Source organism: Miniopterus schreibersii, assembly GCF_964146895.1.
Source record: "Miniopterus schreibersii genome assembly, chromosome: 6".
Taxonomy (NCBI): Eukaryota; Metazoa; Chordata; class Mammalia; order Chiroptera; family Miniopteridae; genus Miniopterus; species Miniopterus schreibersii.
This window is the reverse complement of record NC_138107.1, coordinates 38597363-38619072: the sequence shown is the minus strand read 5'-3', so window position 1 is coordinate 38619072 and position 21710 is coordinate 38597363. Positions and strand designations below refer to the sequence as shown.

Sequence of the window (21710 nt, the reverse complement as noted above, 5' to 3'; positions counted from 1 at the left end):
CCATACTGTGGGGTGGGGGGGGGTGGGGAGAGATTAACCAAAGAATTTATATGCATATATGCATAACTTACGGACACAGACAATAGTGTGGTGAAGGCCTGGGGCGGGGAGTGGGTGCAGGGTGGAAGGGGTCAATGGGGAAAAAAGGGGACATCTATAATATTTTCAACAACTAAGATTAAAAAAAAAAAAAAAAAGAGTAAAGGTCAATAAAACTTTTTAATTAAGGGCCATATAATATTTTAGGCTTTTGAGCCACATATATTTCTTTGGCATATTCTTCTTTATTTTCTTTTATGAGCCTTTAAAAAAGTTAAAATTATTCTTATTTTGTGGGCTGTTTGCCCAGCCCTATACTACTAATTTAAACAACATTGAGATGTTCCGGTGAGTGTTCCTGTGAAAAGCCAGAGTGGAATAAAGGCCACTGGTTTAAGGATCGAAAGACTCCAAATAGAAACTGGGGGTGATTTACGTCCCAATTAAGGACAGTACAGGCAATGAAGTATAAAATTCTTCTATTATTGATAATTCAATTTCAAAATGAATAAAGTAATAAAGTTGAGCATGGTTGATCATAATGAAATTCACTAGTTATTTACTAACCATAGTTCTTACAAAAACCTCAAATAATAGCCTTTTCTGCTAATGACTTTTAAGAAATAAACTTACATTTCCAAGGTAGAAATTCTCATTACTTTTGTTAGACATGTAGTTCACCTTTATGAATGCTTACATACTGGTGTTCTAAATCATTCCTCGTTAAGGTTTAGAACTCAAAAGAATTTAGATGACTTCTTTAAAAATGAGGATACTGATTAAATTAAGTTCCAGCAATGAAATGCTTCAGTCATGATTTGTTAAGTTAGTTGCTCCCATTTGTAATAAAAGCACTAGAAGATATCACTGTGACTCATTATTTGCCAAAGGTCTGACAATCTTAAAGTCACCAAACCAAGAAAAAATAACATCAGGACAGAGATAACACCTGGGTAGAAGGTCTGGGTTCAGAGTCCTGGCTCATTCATAACTAGCAATGAGTACTTCCTGCTTATTATAGTTTAGAACTGTTTTTTAAAGGTACGAAATAATACATTTCAATTAACATATTCTTATCCAAATTAATAAACCTTTTTTCTTTATAATTTTCACAAGTTTCACTCCTTAAAAAGGAACTTGCTTTCCATGTACTTACTAGTTTATAAAACAAAATAATCCAACTTAAAAAACTACACATCATAAATCTCTGATTTTATAAAAAATGCCTTATATTAATATCAGCATTAATGTTTTTACCTGACTCATGTGGAATGGAAAACAGAAGAGTATGAGGTCCAGCGTGCTTCTCTGTACAAGTACACTTGAGTCCTGCACTGAAGTACTTACTGCTTCTACCTAAAATAAAAGAGCCTTTAATATCTATTATCTAATATTATACTTGGAAATATTTACCATGAAAATGTTAACAACTCTTCATTTTCTCCCATAAATAGAAATATGCTCCTGCGCATCTTATCATTAATTAAACATATGTACATTACTTTGAATAGGTAAATATATTATGATGTTTCAAAAATTAAGGAGCACAAAAAAATATACAGCAAACAGGTGCTCTGCCATCTGAGTACTCCAACCACTCAATTTCCTTTTTGCAAGCAACCATCATTACTAGTGAATGTTTTCTGCAAGTATAAATAAACAAAACCACAGAGGCATATATCTAAAACTCTTCCTTTTTCATTTAAAAATATATTTTGGCAATCATTCCTTATCAGTACATAAAATGCTTTATCATTTTTTATGGCCACAGAAGTACTTTATTTCATAGATAAACTATAATTTACTTAACTAGGCTCCTAATAATAGACATTTATACTGTATGCAAACACTTATTATTGTAAATAATGCTGCAATATACTTATGTAATATCAAATACATCTGTAGGATAACTCCCTCAAAGTAGAATTGCCAGGTCTTAGGGTATACACAGCTGCAATTTAAATAGTGTGATGCTTCCTATTAAGGCTATATTATTCATGTTCCCACCAGTTTCTGTTTTTCCACGTTTACCCATACATTTTTAATTTTTGCCAATCTGATATATGGAAACAGGTATCTTGGTATATTTAAATTTTTATTTCTCTTATAAATAATGTTGAGCACCTTTTCATATGTTTGAATTATTTTTATTTCTTAGGTAAATTATCTGTTCAAATGCATTTTCCCACTATATGTATTTATAGTACCTCTCTGAATAGTAGGGAGATTAGTTCTTTCACTGTGACAAGCTGCAAATGTTTTTCCAACTATAGAATTTGCGTTTAAAATTTTTTTTTAAATGACTTGTTTAAAACTTCTATCATATCATTGAAAGGAAATGTGAAAAACAATACATCTAAAGATGTACATAAAAATGGTATAGCCATTTTAGAAAATAATTTGGCAATTTCTCATAAACTTAAGTATACATTACAAGAAAAGGTAGGAGTAAATCCTGTGACCCTGGATTAGACACAATTTCTTAGATATTATCTAACACCAAAAGAACAATGGTAAAAGAAAAAACATAAATTGGACTTGATCAAAATTAAAAGTTTTGTGCTTTGAAGGACACAATCAAGAAACTGACCCCTCAGCTGCCGAGCAAGCATTTGTAGCTTGTATGTTGGCAGAACAGGCTAGAGGCTTAGTGTTGTGACCTGTTTTAACAATAAAGTATCTTGAAAATTAAAAAAAAAAAAAAAAAAAAAAAAAAAGGACACAAAAAAGAAACTGACGTGCTGGCCAGTGTGGCTCAGTGGGTTGAAACATCATCCAGTACCCTGAAAGGTGGTGGGTTTGATTCCCAGTCAGGGCACACACCCAGGCTATGTGTTTGATCCCTGGTATGGGGTGCATACAGGAGGTAACAGATCTGATGTTTCTGTCTCACGTTGATGTTTCTCTCTCTCTTCCTCTCTTTAAAAATCAATTAAAAAAACCAAAAACATATATCCTTGGTTGGGGATTAAAAAAGAATGAAAGAAACCAACAAGATAATCCACAGAATGGGGGAAAATATTTTCAAATCATATATATAAAAGGGTTACTACCCAAATTATATAAAGAACTCCCACAACTCAGCAGCAAAAAGAGAAATAATCCAATTTAAATAATGAGCAAAAACTACGAATAGACATTTCTCCAAAGAAAATATAAAAATGGCCCAAACCACAAGAAAATACACTCAACATTATTAGTAATTAGGGAAATGCAAATCAAAACCACAATGAGCTAGCACTTCACATCCATAGGATGGCCATAATAAAAAGACAGAAAATAAGAAATGTTCACAAGGATATGGAGAACACTTATATATTGCTGATGGAAATGTAAATTGGTACAGTCACTTTGGAAAATAGTTTGCCAGTTCCTCAAAATGTTAAACATAGAGTTACCATATGACCCAGCAATTCCACTAAGTATATACTCAAAAGAAATGAAAACATATGCAGAAAAACTTATACATGAATGTTCACAGAGCATCATTCTTAGCAGCCCAAAAGTAGACATAACTCAGAAGTCCATCAACTGATGAATGGATAAACAAAATGTGATATATTCATATAATGGAATATTATTCAGCCATAAAAAGGAGTAAAAGCATGTGCTCATACATGCTTCAACATGAATGAATTTGAAAATATTATGGTAAGTGAAAGAAGCTATTCATAAAATATTATATATTGTATAAATCCATTTATATAAAATGTACAGAACAGGCAAATTTATAGAAACAGAAAATAGGTAAGTGGTTCCCAGGGGCAGGAGTGAAGGGGTGTGGTGTGATTAATGGGCATGGGGTGCTGAAAATGCTCTGAAATTAGACAGTGACAACAGTTGCAGCTTTGTGAATATATTAAAACCCAATGAAATGCACAACTTAAAATGGTAAATTTTATGGTATGTGAATTATATATCAATAAAGCTGTTATTTTTAAAAAAGTTAAAAATACTATGTAAACCAGAAATTCCATTCCTAGGTATTTTCCCAAGAAATAAAAACATATATCTACACATACAACTCTAAGCAAATGTTTATAGTACCTTTTTCATAATTACCCCAAACTGGAAACAATTTAATCATCTATTAATCAGTGAATAAACAAACAAACTGTGGTTCATTCATACCATGCTATACAGCAAGATAAAGGAACAAACTATGCACATATGCAAAAACATGGATGAATCTCAAATTTGTTATATCAAGTTAAGGAAACAAGTTAATGGCTAATACACTATGATTCTATTTATATAACATTCTAGAAAAAGCACAACTATGGAAACAGAAAAAAGACCAGTGTTTGCAAAAGCCTGGATGTGTAAGAGAAGGGGAGTGAATACAAAGGGACAAAAAAGAATATTTTGGGGTGATATAAATGTTCTTAATTATAGTATTGGTTACATGACTGTGCGTCTGTCAAAATTCATAAAACTGTACATGTAAGACAGGGTATGTTCAGTGTATGTTAATTATACTTTAATAAATAAAACCAAAAATGTGCACAAAAATCTGTCATTTCATAATCATATGAGGGAAAAGTACTAGGTGATTAATCAAAATGTTTTTTTAAACTTTCAAAAGTACGCTTGAGGGTTTCTTTGTCTTTTATTCCTTGAATATCTTAAGAGTACAGCACTCTAGAGATAAATGGTTTCCTTCTGTTCTTAATCTTCAATTTTTTTTTTTAAAGTATAAGCAAACAATCAGCATGATTTTTTCCACTATCTTTTCCTGTCTTTTAGTACTACATCCTCTTACACAAGTCCCACACAGAATATGGTATCACTTTGTCCAAAATCTGTCTTTCCTATAAAGAAAACTGATCAAAGAGTAGGTTCACTTCAGAATAATATTATAATTAATATAATATAATATAATAATATAATATAATATAATATAATATAATATAATATAATATAATATAATATAATATAATATAATATAATATAATATAATATGGCTATGTTAACAGTGGTTTGATCAGTTAGCAAGATGACATAAAGGCCATTTATTTGCTTGAATAACAGATAATAAAGATAACACATAAATAACAATTTTCTTTCCATGAAAAAAATTTGAAGATTTTAAAAACAATAATTACTGATTATTCTGGCCTTTAAGTTTCCCTGATGAAAAATATAAGCTTGATGAAAATAGGAACTTTGTTCGCAGCACAATTTTCAATCTCTGTCCAAAATAGTGTGCTAGCTCTAAAGAAGTATTTGTTAAATGAGCAACCATATATGGACCTACCATTAGCTCAATATCACTGCCAATTATATAAAGTTGATCTTCCATAGAAAGCTTCCTGTTCAAATGGGCAAGAACATATGTGATTCCAGGTAAACGCACAGCAGGACTAGTGAGGAGACTGCCCCAGAGGGCACTGTAGAATGCTGACTGGTCCACTGCAGCAGCAACCTTTTCCAACAATGTGTTTGTTCTGAGGGGCAAAGTAAAGTGGTTTAAGAAGGGAAACATTTAGTTTCAGGTTGTTAAAAATAAATCATTATTCTCTTCCGGAATGTGTGAAAGCATCCATGTTATAGTTACATACTCCACCCCAGAGACAAGTGTGATAGACTGGAAGAAATTAGAGACTGTGAAAAATTTAGAAATCAAAAGACTGCATTTAAGTCCTGGCTCCACCATTTACTAGCTGTGTAATCTGGGAAATCATTAATATCTCTTCAGTTCAGTTTCCTCATCTGTAAAATTAAGACAGCAACAAAAACAATACCACAAGTCCAATCTATTTCAGTGGATTGTTAAACACCATATACATTTTAGTTAGTAGTAATCTTATAGCAAAATATATTTCCTGTTAATTTTCTATAAAATCTTAAAGGGCATTTCCAAATGTTTCCTTCTCTTTGAAATCACACTATGTAATTCACAACTTTGATGAATTAGACCTATAACAAAATCATTACTGCTGTATTAAGGACTACGTTTAAAGATTACTCTTGATTTCTTATAAACATAAACAATAGACAAATGTTGATAATATTATAGCACAGTAGAGTGAAAATCAAGAGAATCTGATGTTTTATTGTTTATTTGCTATGCAATTTAATATTAACACTAATTTAATACTAATCCCTTCTGACCTTAATTTATCTATGCATTGAAAGAAGAGCATGTTTACAAATCCTTTCACAGAATTTGTGTGGAATAGCTGGCTAAACATAATGCTATGGTCTGAAAGTTTGTGTCCCCTCAAAATTCCTATGTTCAACTCTAAAGTATTAGGAGGTAAAACCTTTTGGGAGGTGCTTAAGTCATGAGGGCCCTCCTTAATGAGATTAGTTTTCTTATGAAAGAAACCCCACAGACCTGAGTAGCCCCTTCTACTACATGAAGACAGAGAGAGAAGACTCCAGATACAAACTAGAAAGAGCACTCACTAGAATAAGAGCATCTGGCAAACTAATCTTATTCGAGTTCCAACCTTCAGGACCATGAGAAATAAATTTGTTGTTTATAAGTTACTCAGTCCAGGGTACTTGTTATAGCAGCCTAAATGAACTAAGACACACAACAAGATAAATCATAGGGATACCACATTAATAAAGATCATCATTCATTTCTATGTAAAAATTTCTAATTCTACCTAGTAGAGTTATAAAGTGATATTGATTCTATGCATCCTCCCCTTAGGAGAATTAATGTAATGATTTGAAACAACTGATTTATAAATTAAATTAAATAATCTCACATTATGTTTCTAAAATTATCAAAAAATAAGTAAAAAGTTAATAAAAAAATGATAAGGGGGCAAAATTATTTTTTCTCAATGTAGCCTATAAGGGTTATTCAATATTTTCAGGGTTAGGTTCTTACTGCATTATGGGAGCAGATGAAATATAATAAAAGGGAGTAGTAGGTAAATGCACTAGAATAAATTCTTTAAATTTAAAAAGTCTACTTATAAAATAAATTTGACATTTTCTATTTCTGCCATCTGAACTCGTAAGTTCCTTTTCATTAAGAATAATGAGATATTACATATACTTAATGCCATCAGGCATTGTCTACAACTATTAACTTCCAAAAACATAATAACAGGCTCCAAAACAGATCAAATCATTTTCTCTGAAAAGTTAATATCAACAGTGTTCTGTCAACAGCTAATGAAACAGCACTGCACTTGGAGCTAGGCTATTTTCCAGCATTAACAATTTAAAAACTGCTGGCAATGGCCTGATTTCCCATTTTAAAAATTAATCTAAATGTCCTACCTATTATATTTTTATTTTAAATTGTGGGTCACAATATTTTGAGTGACTTATATATGCTAGGCTGTAGACTAAATGTTTTAATTATTACAATAACATAATGAAATAGGTATTATGCTTGCTTTATAGATAAGGAAATTGAAAATAGTTCAGAAATGATAAAGAAAAGCTTTCCTGAGCTCACACAGTTTCTGTCGAACCAGGGTTTGAACACAATCCATTTATCTGCCAAGTGTGTACTCTCATCACCTAGCTATATTTTTAGTGTGATACACAGACTAATTAAAATAATTGTTTTGCTATAGAAACCTTCAGGTGGTATACTGTAGGATTAGAATAATTAATTTTCGAGATGTTAAAACATTACTGATCTAAGGATGCTGGCTGACAAACCCATGATTTCAATTACTTCGCTGCTCTGAACACACCGCCATCTTACCTCTCATAGTATTCTGACCCTTCTTCTAAGCCAGGAAGAATACCAGTTAGCAGTCCTTGTAGACCAGGCTTCAGTGTTTTACCCAAAGGCAGGTAATATATCTCATACAAACTTAGCAATGTTGGTTTCACAGACATGGCAGCATTTGCAAGAAGAGGAAATAATCCAGAACTGTTTAGAAAAAATAAAAACATTAGCAACTATACACTAACAAACGAGACAACCTAGAAGAAATGGAAAAATTTTTAGAAACATAGCAGTACTAAGACTGATTCAGGAAGAAATACAAAGTCTGAATATACCAATTACTAGCAAGGAGATTGAATCAGTAATCAAAAATTTCCCAATAAAGAAAAGCCCAGGATGAGATGACTTTACTGGTAAATTTTACCAAACATTTAAAGAATAATTAATACCAATTCTTCTCAAACGCTTCCAAAAAAATCGAAGAGAAGGGAATACTCCCAAACTCATTTTCTGAGGCCATACCAAAGCCAGAAAAGGGCATTACCAGAAAAGAAAACTATGGACCAATATCCTGAAAAATGGTAAGAGCTGAAGGTCACTGACAGAGCCAGGGCCAGAGTATATAAAGCCGTAGAAGCCATGATAAGAACTTTGAATTCTGCTTTTAAGTATGACAGAAAAGAGTCAATGGAGGTTTTCAGCAATGGGATGACGATATTTAATATATTAAAAAGTTTACTCTGATACCGTTGTGGAGAAAAGGATACAAGAGGATAAGGGCAGATGTGTGAATGTTATGAGGCCAGTGACAAAGACCAAGCTAGATATGATGCTTACCCTATAAAACTCGTCATTTTGCAGGTGAAAATACACAGAGGTGAAGAAAATGGCCCAAGGTCATAGAGCGAGTTAGTGATAAAGGTAAATAGTCTTGACAGCACTGTGTCTCTCTTAACACTATGTGACAGAATTCTTAGTGACAGATGGACATGGGAGGAAGGAGAATACGGGCAAGCAAAACAAGAGATCAAGCGTAACTTTCAGATTTCAGGCTTGTGTAAATGGATTGACATGGTGCCATTTACTGAGCTTTAGTGCACTGCAGAAGGCCAGGTTATAACAGAAGAGGGTGAGATTAGTGTGGAACAGGTTGAGCTTCAATTGCCTTTTTAAAAATTAAATTTATTGGGATGACTGTGGTTAATCAAATTTTACAGGTTTCAAGTGTACAATTCTATGAAAATAATCTGTATACTGCACTGTGTATTTACCACCTAAAGTCAAATCTCCTTCCATCACCATATATTAGACCCCCCTTTACCCTTTACTACCCCCAACCCCCTTTCCTGCTGGTAACCATCATACTGTTGTGTCTGTTTTTGTTGGGTCTATTTGTTCATTTCTTGCTTTCAGTTTTAAATCCCACATATGAAATTATATAATTCTTGACTTTTCCTGATTCACTTATATGACCCAGCAACCCCTCTTCTGAGTATCTACCTGAAAAATTTGAGAACATTTATTTGCAAAAATATATGCACCCCTATGTTCGTTGCAGCCTTATTCACAGTGGCCAACACATGGAAACCACCAAAGTGTCTCTCGATAGATGACTAGATAAAAAAGATGTGGTAGCCTGGCCAACATGGCTCAGTGGTTGAGCGTCGACCCATGAACCAGGAGGTCAGGGATCGATTCCTGGTCAGGGCACATGCCTAGGTTGTGGGTTGTGGGTTGTATCCCCAGTAGGGTGCGTGCAGGAGGCAGCCAATCAATGACTCTCATCACTGATATTTATATCTTTCTCTCCCTTTCCCTTCCTCTCTCTGAAATCAATAAAAACATTAAAAAAAAAAAAAGAGAAAAAAAAAGATGTGGTACATATATACAATGGAATATTAGCCATAAGAAAAAATGAAATACTGTCATTTTCAACAACATGAATAAATCTTAAGACTATCATGCTAAGCAAAATAAGTCAATTGCCTTTTAAAGATCCCCATGGAGATGGCAAGTAAACCAGCAATTTAAAGCAGAAGCCAACAATGATATCAAGTTGGTGATATCAAACTGGAAGTAAGCACATTAAAGATAAATCATGGGCATGGATAAACCCGCTCAAGAAGCAAATATAAAGTGAAATCATAAGGTACAGAGGACTAAGCAAGCCCTAAGAAACTCCATATATAGATTTCAGGGAAAGGAGGGAGGGCTGGTAAAGTGATCAAGTAACTAAATGAAGAGCAGGGTATCGCAGAAGCCAAGAGAAAAGAGTATTCCAAGCAGAGAATGGTCAACAATGTTGAAAGCCACTGAGAGGAAAAGTACCTTAATTTTTCTCAGGATAGTTCTGAAGCTTAAAAAGGTAGAAAGTACTGTAGTTTAGTTTCAACAATTTTGAATGAAAACTTCATAAATGACCTCTAAGAAAAAATTTTACATTAAGGAATATTCTAAATTTTTCTGAGTCACTTAACTATCAAAATATTTAAGATACATATCTGAGGCTCTGGCTGGGTAGTTCAGTTGGTTTGAGCCCCATCCTGATATGCCAAGGTTGCAGGTTTGATTCCCGGTCAGGGCACATACAAGAAGCAACCAATGAATGGAACAACAAATCTATATTTCTCTCTATATCTCTTTCTCTCCCTTATCCCTTCCCCTCTCTCTAAAGAAAAAAATAAAATAAAAAATTTTTTAAATCCATATCTGAAAACCTCCATCAAAGAATTTTCAATATTTTAGCTTTTACTACAAAAAGCATAAAATATTATTTTATTTTTATGTAAACAGATAGTAAAATTATTCTTACCTATATAAAAAAAGATCTTTGGCAAGTCGCTTAGGTCCAATGATTTTGAAGATAATTTCATATGTTTCAAGTGCCTTCCGATGAACTCCACCTGGTAATGCTGGATGTAAACATTGAGCTAGACGTTTGCCTATGGTCAGCTTTTTGGGCACTACTTGGTACTTTGCATTATTTTGTAAAACCTTGAAAAAAAATATTAATTTAGTTTAGAAAAAAAATACATTTCATATTATTTCCACTTTCTAACACATTATTATCAAAAATCCTTACAGTACTTCTTTATACTTTAAAAATATTAGAGAGGAGACCAACGAACTTTGATTTTTGTCAGTTACATCTATCAAGGTATATCATATTTGAAATTAAAACTGGATCTAGAAGTACACAAAAAGTCCTTTATTTTACAAAATAAAGAACTGAGGTTAAAATATATAAAATGAGACTTGCCAAAGGCTATGTATATATAGCAGAAGTATCAGCACTACCTCCCAGTTCACAAAAAAAGTAGAGGCTAAAACTAATGTCCATTCTATATTTAAAAATATAAAATCCGTGCCTTGTTTCACTGCAATTTTAGGTAAGTTTAATCAATGACTTGAATATCCTACTTTGTGTTATCTGGATACAAAAAAATCTGTTTACATGAGTACTAATTAACTAGAAAAAACCTAGTTATGTATGTAATTAAGCAATTAATTACCAAAATTTGGAATTGCTTTTAAACATAGTTCTTAGCAAGTCCTCAGAAAGAGACTCTTTAGACCAAAAAGGAACCTAACTACCTTTAGGCAAACTAGTACTTTTAATTGCAATTTCACGGGGTTGTAAAAATTTGAGAATTTGTCAAATTTCATATTATAAATGTTAGAAGTTAACATGCCAAATATAACTTTGAGCATCTAATTTTAAAATAAATCCTTGGCACACTGAAAATGAAAGCTTTTCTTTTTAAAATATCAAGGCAATTATCTATAGTATCAGATGGAAAACTAGTGTTCTTGGTGTATATGTTAAGACAAATTTCTTTCCTAATAATTGTACAATAAACTGTTTGATGTCAAAATTGTTACTGGGCCCCACCCAGATGGCTCGGCTGGTTGAAGTATCATCCCTTACACCATTAAAAAAAAAGTTTTCTGGTTCAATTCCCAGTCAGAGCACATAGCTAGGTTGTGGGTTTGATCCCCGGTCAGGGCTCCTAGGAGAGGCAACTGATCGATGTGTTTCTCTCACATCTACACTTCTCTCTCTCTCTCTTGCTCTTCCTGCCCTTCCACACTCTAAAATCAATAAAAACATATCCTTGGGTAAGGATTAAAAATAAAAATAAATTGTTATTGAATGAACTTTCCTTTTCTATCTGCTCCCCTGGTCCATTTAATATTTAGAAGCATTCCTATTCAATGACAACTTTTTCAAGTCCAAAAAATAAAAACTATGGGTGTAAGGTGATAAAAATTTGACTTAAGGAAAAAAAAGTGTCAAAATTTAAAACTATGAGTTGATCAATACCACCACCATAATTACAGTGGATAAAAACCAGACAAGTAAAAAAAAATCGTTCAAGGCCAAGTTCTAAGTGACTGCTTGTCACTTTTGTAAAAAGTTCTTACTGACTATATAACTAAGGCTTGCCTGGATACAAAATATTTCCTTACTGCTACATCCCATTTGGAAAGAACATATTAGTTACTGCTTTCCATTTTCAGGTTTTCCCTTTGTTGCCAAGAACTCCAGAACCATATCAGATGGTCAATTACAGATACTTATTAGCCCTCGCAGTTAGCATATTTGCTTCCTAGTCTTGTGTTTTTATAGGTAATGATGATAATAACTATAACTTTCAAGCACTGTTGTTATTTTGGCCTTAAAAATATGCCTGACTATACAGGGATGCAATTCATGAGGTAAAATAGTAACAAAAGTAATTCTGAGGTTATGTTTTCAAATTTTTTACTTCGAGATTTAGAGAAATCTAATAAGTATAGACAGAGATTTCTGATTTTTATTACTTTTTATGAAATGGATACAAGTGACATACCTTATTAAGTTTTCCAAGTGCTGATATCAAATCTGCCCATTCACTGGAGTACTCAAAATTCTTTAGTGCTTTGTCAACTGCAGCTACATAATTTCTGTATTTGGAGTCACTCAGTAACTCCAGCTCTTCTGTGTTCATCCTCCCACAGAGTCCCACTAGAGGCCGGTTCCAAAATCATGTAGAATCATTCCCTACAAAAGAATTTGGCAGGAGGAACCACAGTAAAGTATTAAAATGGGTTTGGATGCTCTTTCTACTGAGTTAATGACTAGCTTTAAAATTTTTCTTAAATTAGAAGTGGTTAATACTTTGTACAGCTAGTATGTAGGGTCATGGAGTATTCAAAGACAGCTTCGAAGATAATTCACTCTGTGCTCCTTCTTAGGAACTGGGAAATGGCTGTGAGATTTTAGGAATATAAAAGAGTAGAAAATACTCCTTTCAATTTAGAAATCATGTTATTTCTCTGTCTTATTTGCTGATATAACATTTCTGATATACATACCTCTACACTGTTCTGATCCTAAAGTACCGTAAGACTAGTTAGATTGAAAACATCAAGAACATGCAAAAAAAAGAAAAACAAAAGAAAAGAAAATGACTTGGAGATCATCTTATTTTATTAAGCAATAAATTATCATATAGTATGAAGGAACATCAGCTCTTTGACATTAGACCTTAATTTCTTAATTTTAATAAAAACGACAAGTACATGGAATGCTTTAAAACATATTCACAAATTCTTTGATATTACTTTCAAAAAGTGGAACCTAATCCTCCAGCCCCTTGGGCTGGACTCTGTGGCTCAGTTCTGAGGAAAATAATCAGTCCTAGCCATTACGCATTGTCATTTCTGCCTATGTCATAAAAGCACTCTGGCTTCTTTCTTTCTCTCTCTCTCTCACCACTAGCTGTGGGGAACGACAGCCATCATGTCATGAGGACACTTCGAAGAGCCCTATGGAGAAGTCCCGGTGGTAAGGAACTGAGGTTTTCTGCCAATGGCCAGGAGAATAAGCCATTTTAGAAGCAGATCCTCCATCCCCAGGCAAGCCTTAATTTGGCCGCAACACCAAGCTATATCTTGGCTGTAACTTTATGAGAGAACCTAACCCAGAACTATATAGCTAAGTCCCTCAAATTCATGACCAACAGAAAGTCTGCAGTTATAAGCCACTGAGTTGGGGGGTAATGCATTATACAGCAATAGATAACCAACAAAGAGTAGTAACAAGATTGAACTGAGGTTTAACTTAGAAACCAATGTGGCCCCTCCACCAATTATTTTGTATCCTATCTGACCTTTAACCAACTCTGCACCTTTCCTTAGAGCTGGGTTCATGGCTTGAAAGAGGGTCAAAGAATGGGTCTCTGGAGTCTAAAACAATTAGTGTGGGGAATGGTTTAAAAATAGGGTTTTCAACAAACGTTTTGGGGTAACTGGATACCCACATCTGTAAAAGAATGACATTTACTCCATCCTCACACCTACACAAAAATTAACTCAAAATGGACCATAGATCTAAATGTAACAGCACTATAAAACTCTTAGAAGAAAATACAGGATTAAATCTTTGTGACTCAGAGCCAGCCAATCTTCTTAAAAATAGCACTAAATGAAAGAACTACAAGCAACAAAAGAAAAAAAATAGATAAGTTGGACTACATCAAAATTAAAAACCTTTGTATTTTAAAGGACATCAACAAGAAAATGAAAACTCACAGAATGGGAAAACATGTATCTCCCCTATTTCCAATAAGGAAATTAAAATATATATAAAGAACTCTTACAAGTTCATAATAGAAGGACAGATAATTTAAAAATGGGCAAAGGGTGTGAGTAGACATTTCTTCAAGAAGTGTATACACAAATGGCCAATAAGTACAGAACATGATATTCAACATCCTTAATTTCCAGGGAAATGCAAATGAAAACCACAATGAGCTACGTAACACAACGAGGATGGCTGGAATAAAAAAGACAACAACAAGTATTGGTAAAGATATGGAGAATCTGGAACTCTTGTATACGGCTGGTGCAAAAGTACATTAGTGCAGCTGCTTTGGAAAATAGAATGGCAGTTCTCAAAAGATTAAACATAGAATTACCATATGACTCAGCAATTCCACTGCTAGGTATGGTATATATACCCAAGAGAAATGAAAACATGTTCACACAAAAACTTTTACACAAATGTTCACAAAAGCACTTTTCATAATAGCCAAAAAGAGGAAACAACCCAAATATCCATCAACTGATGTGTGGATAAATAGAATACAATGGAATATTCTTCAACCATAAAAAAGGAATGAAGTACCGATATATGCTACAACATGGATGAACTCTGAAAACACACTAAGTAAAAGAAACCATTCACAAAAAAACACATATGAAATGCCCAGAACAGACAAACCTATAAAGACAGAAAGTAAATTAGTTTTTGCATAGGGTGGCAGGGGAGGGGGGGAGAGGAATAAAAGGGGAAATGGAGTGATTCCTAATGAGAATGGAGTTTCTTAATGGGATGATAAAACTGTTCTAAAATTGATTGTAGGGATGGTTACACAACTCTGCAAATATATGGAAAACCACTGAATTATACACTTTAAATGGGTGAATTGTATGGAATGCAAATGATCTCAATAAAGGTATATAGGGTGTCCCAAATAAATGTATACACACTTTAACAGTTGATAACTCACTTAATTTTCACTCCTTTTCAGGTTTAACTGATTTGAAATAATGGGTGAAGCCAGACTAAGTTTTGAACAATGAAAACTTATCCTAAAGTGTCACAAGACTTTTTTTATAGGGATACATAAAAGATAAAGTTTGCGGTATAAAACCAGCAACAGTTGACAACTTGAGGGCGCATAAATACTGAATGAAATTATTCTTGATGTTTGAGATTCCAGAGCTTTGGGCTACCAGCAGTGCCTGGACCAGACGGTCATCAGTTTGAAAACAGGTGCTGACAAAAAATTATTCATTTTCTGTACATTCATTAAATTTTGAAAACGAACTGTATGTTAATAAACACTGATTTTATAATCAAAGTGTGTATACATTTTTGGGGACACCCTTTTAATCCACTTTGAGTTAATTTTGTATATGGTGTAAAAGAAGGTTTCAACTTCATTCTTCTGCATGTGAAAGAATACCATTTTCCCAGTACCATCTATTGAAGAGGCTACATTTCCCCATTAAATGGTCTTGAGACACTTTGTTAAAGATCATTTGACCATATATACACTTGGGGTTACTTCAGGGTTTTCTACTCAGTTACACTGGTCTATATGTCTGTCTTTATGCTAGTACCACACTGTGATGATTACTGTAGCTTTGCAATAGATTTTAAAGTCTTTTTAAAAATTTATTTCTGCCTGAAACACTAAATCCCAACTTAACCTGGCTAGTACCTATTCATCCTTCAGCCTCAGATTGTATCCCCTTTGGAAAGTCTTCCCTGACCATTCCACCATCTCCTCAACACTCATATACATACCTCCTTCCTGTGAACTCCCACTACACATTGTACTTCCTCTATCACAGAACTTTCTTTGCTTTATTATAATTGCACTGTGACTCCCTAGGGTTAATGATCATTGTGATAAAGCCCTCATCTGTCATTTTAGCTCTCACCTCCCCAACTCTAGCAAAGTGCTTGACCCATAGTAAATGACCAATACACATTATAAAAATTAAATGACAATATTATATACTCAGCTGGTAAAAAGAATGAATAAAGTCTATGTACTGATTTAGAAAATGCTCCCAAGATATATAAACTAAAATAATCAAGGTGCATAACCGTGTTTATAGCATGTTACCATTTATATTTTTTAAAGGGAGAAAATATATATTCATATATTTTGCATATATATGATAAATTTCTCAAAAAACACATAAGAAAATTTTAAAACTGATTACCACTTCCTGAGGACCAAGTGGATATTGGGTAGATGGGGGCCAGGGAGAGGGAACTTTTTCACTGTATACTATTTTTATACTTTTAAAATCATGTGACTTAATCCCTATGTATTGTATTAAATAAGTTCAATACTTTTAGAGTGAATGAAGGAATATGTCCCAAAAGATCAAATGGCAGCTGTGTAATATGTGGCATTTCCTCCCTCTTTCATTTCATAATAAAAAATAAACCAAAATGAATATAATCTGTACCTTAAATATTACATTTGAACCCAGAGTCATCCCACCTCCCCAAATAACCACAGAGATTAGTAATTTTTTTTTAAATCCTCACCCAAGCATATTTTTTCCATTGCTTTTCAGAGAGAGCAAGAGAGTAAGAGAGAGAGAGAGAAACACCGATGTGAGAGAAGCACATCAGATGGTTGCATCCCGCACGTGCCCGCACTGGGGCAGGGGATCGAGCCTGTAACCGAGGTACATGCCCTTGGCTGGAACTGAACCTGGGACCCTTCAGTCCGCAGGCTGATGCTCTAGCCACTGAGCCAAAATGGCTAGGGCAAAGATTAGTAATTTTGTCAATAAAGAATTTGTTTTGTATAGTACAGTAAAATTATTTTTTGAACAGTCTTTCTAAAACCATGAGCTGTGTATATACCACACACTGAGTAATATGAGCTGCTTATTATTTAGAGACTTGTTCACAAAATAGCTTTATAAGAGGTGGTAACTACCAGCTTCCAAGATGGCCTCCAAAGACCCCAACTCCTGGTATTCACGCCCTTGTGTAGTCCCCTCCCACACAAAATTACAGCTGGCCTATATGCACAATAAATAAAATATGGAAGAGGTAAAAGTTAGGTCATAAAAGACACTGCAGCTTCCACCTTGCTGTGCCTTAGATCACTCATTCTGGAACAAGCTATCCTTTGTCATAAAAGCACTCAGAGAGCCTGTGGGGATGCCCATGTGGGGACGTGCTGAGGCCTCAATCTAACAGCCACAAACAACTTGCCAGCATGTGAGAGAGCCACTTTGGAAGGGGATTCTTCAACCCCAGGCAAACCTTTAGCTGACTGTAGGCCAGGCCAACATCAGACACTTAAAATCAAGCAGAACCTCACAACCAAATTGCTCCCAATCCCTTCTGACAGAAACTGTGAAAGACATATTTATTGTTGTTTGAAGACACTATGTTTTGAAACAGTTATGCAGCAATAGATTAGAACTAAAGAGTGTATTTTCAAGTAATTGTTTCCTTTCTTACACCACAACCTCTATAACTTAAAATACATAATAAAATAGTTATCAGATCATATAAACCTAATGGGTAGCCTCAAATTACAGAATTAGAATCAGGTAGGCTTGGGGAACAGTGCTTCGAAGACAGCCTTCCAATAACATGCCGGATGCCACACAAACAAGTTTTTGGACCGCTCATTCAGGATCAAAGGTGAACTCCTAACTGGTGATAATACCTATGGAACTGGTGGTATGGAGGTTATTTAAATATTAATTTTCTTCCAAAATGACATATGCTAACTTTAAAGCAAGTAGTATGTTCTACTTTCTTCCTCAGGAGAAAAACTGTCTGGGAAACTTTAAAATTGAGACACTTTGTAAAACATGTATAAGTGTGCATAGAAAACCACAGTGCTGAGTGCACCATGCGGCAGACAAAAAGTATAATCAGCAGGCCAGGGTGGCATTTGTGGTATATAATATATAAAAGTTCCAGCTACCGGGAAAATTGGATTGATAATAACACATATCCTAAAGGTTTCAGGCAGATGATATTTTATAGTACTTTTTCATAATGTAACAGCACTGGAAATGCAAAGCTATTTACCTGTTTAATTTAAAGGACTAAGACTGCTGTGCTTTCATAGTTTTTCTGATTATAGTCAGATGTCACTTTTAAATGATGACAATCTGCACTGCCTCTATACTGCTGCTTTATTTTATGGTAGAGACACAAGAAAGAAACTACGTATTTGGGTGATGTCTCTTTTATGAAACAAAGGGCTCTTTTCTTCCCAATTAAGGTTGCATCCCAGAACCTTAGATTAATAGCAATCTGACTCCTGGTTGAGTAGCAAATTATTGTGTGTACTGATAGACCTAGTATTGTCTCACTCAGGTAAATTATTTTTTCAAAAAGAGTAACACCAAATAAGTGGTCTACTTCCCTGAACTCTTTATGCATGAACACAAAATAATACAATTTACACCTTAAGTTCATAATAAAGATATATGCCTATAAATAACCACAGCAAGTTGAAATGTAAGACATATTTTACAGAATAGGGAATTTATTTTCCTGCCTGTTCATACAAAATTCTTGCCATAAGAGAGTTTTTCACTTCCTCATGAGAAATTAGACTGTAAATATCTTCTGCAGGATGGAAATAATGAAAATATAGCTTAAACTTAAGAATAAAGGAAGAAATAAAGGCAGTATCAGATCCTATTAAGATCAATACATCATCTACTCATAGGAGGTTTGCCAGATAAACATTACATTATTAACATTTCATCCAGTCATCACTTTGTCATATAAAAGACTCCCAGTGGGTTTTAGATTTAGATTTTTTTTAGACTGAAGGGTTTATCTTAAAGCTAATGTACCCTAAGGACAAAGCGGTGATAGTTGTTTTATTTGTAAAAGTAACATTAAAAGCATTTTTGAAAAAAGTAGATACAATTCAATAATAATATTAACTTTTCATTTTCATAACATATTTTTCAAGTTAACTCTAGTATACCTTTTAATTGAGAATGGAGGCTGTGTTTCTCAGTTCTTTCAAAGGTAAAATGCTAAGGAATTTTCAAGCCCTATATAATACAGTGTCTTCCAAAATTTTAGCCACCAATCAGATATGGATGATTTTATGGGCACCAAGGACAAGGGCTAAGTGACACTGAATCAAATGGGCAATTTATTATACCTTCATTCTATTTTAATTCCTCAGACTACATCAGGAGGTCTCAGATGGGTGTGATCAACACACCTCCTTAATTCTTGATCATCTCCCTTTTAAACAAAAAACAATAAATCTAAAGCTTAGATTCTTCAGCAGGCAATTCATTCTAGCTAGAATTTAACAACTGCCTTGTTTCCATTATTTTCATCTTTTTGTCTACCTTCTGTTTATGGCAAGTAATACCTGCTTTTTACTTATGGTAATTATTTAAAGTTTCCTTTAAAATCATTTTAATAACGACATTAACATAAAGAAAAGTAAAGAAATAAGTATGCAGGAAGTATGCAGTTGTGGCCAGCATATTGAAGATGATATAAAAATGACTGTTTGACAGTGGCCTTAAATGACACACTAGATCAGATGGATTTGATTGATATCTTCAGAGCATTTCACACCAAAGCAGCAGAATATACATTCTTTTCACGTGCACACAGAACATTTTCTAAGTTAGACCACATGTTAGGACACAAAACAACTCATTAATTAAAAAGGCTAAAATAATATCAAGCATCATCTCTGACCTCAATGGTATGAAACTATAAATCAATTATAAGAAAAAAAAACGTAAAAAACACAATCACATGGAGGCTAAATAACATGTCATTAAACAATGAATGGGAAACAGTGAGATCAAGAAAGAAATCAAAACATACCCTGAGAAAAATGAAAATAAAAACACAATACCCAAAATCTACAAGAGAGAAATTCACAGCACTACAGGTCTGCCTCAAGAAACAAGAAAAATCTCAAATAAAATATAACTTTACACTTAAAGGAACTAGAAAAAGAACAACAAAGAAAGCCCAAAGTGAGTAGAAGGAAGGAAATAAAAGATCTGAGAGGAAATAAACAAAATAGAGTCTCAAAAAAACAACACAAAAGATCAATGAAACCAAGAGCTGGTTCTTTGAAAAGATGAACAGGATTGATAAACCTTTAACCAGACTCATCAAAAAAAAATACAAAGAAAAAAGAGAGATAGAGAAAGAGAGGATCCAACTAAATAAAATCAGAAATTAAAGAGAACAACAGATACCACAGAAATATAAAGAACATATTATGAAAAACTATATGCCAACAAATTGGACAATCTGGAAGAAATGGAAAAAATTCCTAGAAACCTACAGTCTCCCAAAACTGAATCAAGAAGAAACAGAAAATTTGAACAGACCGATAACTAAATTGAAATTGAAGCAGTAATCAAAAAACTTCCAACAAAAAAACGTCTGGACTGGATGGCTTCACAAGTGAATTTTACCAAACAAAGAAGAACTAATTACCCATCCTTCTCAAACTATTCCAAAAAATTCAAGTGGAGGAAAGACTTCCACACTCATTTTACGAGGCCTGCATTATCCTAATTCCAAAACCAGATAAAGACACGACAAAATTATGCACCAATAACCCTGATGAACACAGCTGCAAAATTCCTCAACAAAATATTAGCAAACCAAATCCAGCAATACATTAAAAAGATCATACACCATGATCAAGTGGTATTTATTCCTGGGATGCGAGGTTGGTACAATATCTGCAAATTAGTTAATACGATACATCACATAAACAAAATAAAGGATAAAAACCATATGATCATATCGATAGATGCAAAAAAAGCATTTGACAAAATCCAGCACCCATTTATGATAAAAACTCTCAGCAAAGTGTAAACAGAGGGGACATACTTCAATGTAATAAAGGCCACATATGACAAAACCACACCTAACATCATACTCAATGTGGAAAAACTGAAAGCATTCCCCTTAAGATCTGTAACAAGACAAAGATGTCCACTTTCACCTCTCTTATTCAATATAGTACTGGAAATCCTAGCCACAGCAATCAGACAAGAAGAAATAAAAGGCATCCAAATTGGAAAAGAAGAAGGAAAACTGTCATTATCTGCAGATAACACGATACTGTATACAGAGAACCCTAAAGATTCCACCAAAAAACTACTGGAACTAATAAATAAATGCAGTAAAGTAGTAGGATGTCAAATAAATATCAACACTGTTTACATTTTTATACACCAATAATGAACTATCAAAAAGGATATCTAAGAAAACAATCTCATTTACAATTACATCAAAAATAAAAATAAAATACCTAGGAATAAATTTAACCAAGGATGTAAAGGACCTGTACTTGAAAAATTATAAGACACTGAAGAAAGAAAGTGAAGAAAATACAAATAAATGGAAGCATATACTGTGCTTATGGATAGGAATAATAAAAATTGTTAAAATGTCCATACT

General features: G+C 33.6%; 1 protein-coding gene across 4 annotated transcripts in view; it reads right to left on the bottom strand.

Moving 5' to 3' along the window:
- Window positions 1-21710, bottom strand: part of DOP1A (DOP1 leucine zipper like protein A) — an 86190-nt gene that overhangs the window by 59462 nt on the left and 5018 nt on the right. For all 4 annotated transcript variants that reach the window (XM_081141018.1, XM_081141020.1, XM_081141019.1 and 1 more), the window contains 5 exons: window positions 12541-12731; window positions 10500-10681; window positions 7721-7891; window positions 5297-5486; window positions 1297-1395 (listed from right to left, as the gene is read on the bottom strand). In XM_081141018.1, the coding sequence (XP_080997144.1) occupies window positions 1297-1395; window positions 5297-5486; window positions 7721-7891; window positions 10500-10681; window positions 12541-12678 (780 nt within the window). In that variant the 5' untranslated portion in view covers window positions 12679-12731. The remainder of the gene's footprint in view (window positions 1-1296; window positions 1396-5296; window positions 5487-7720; window positions 7892-10499; window positions 10682-12540; window positions 12732-21710) is intronic.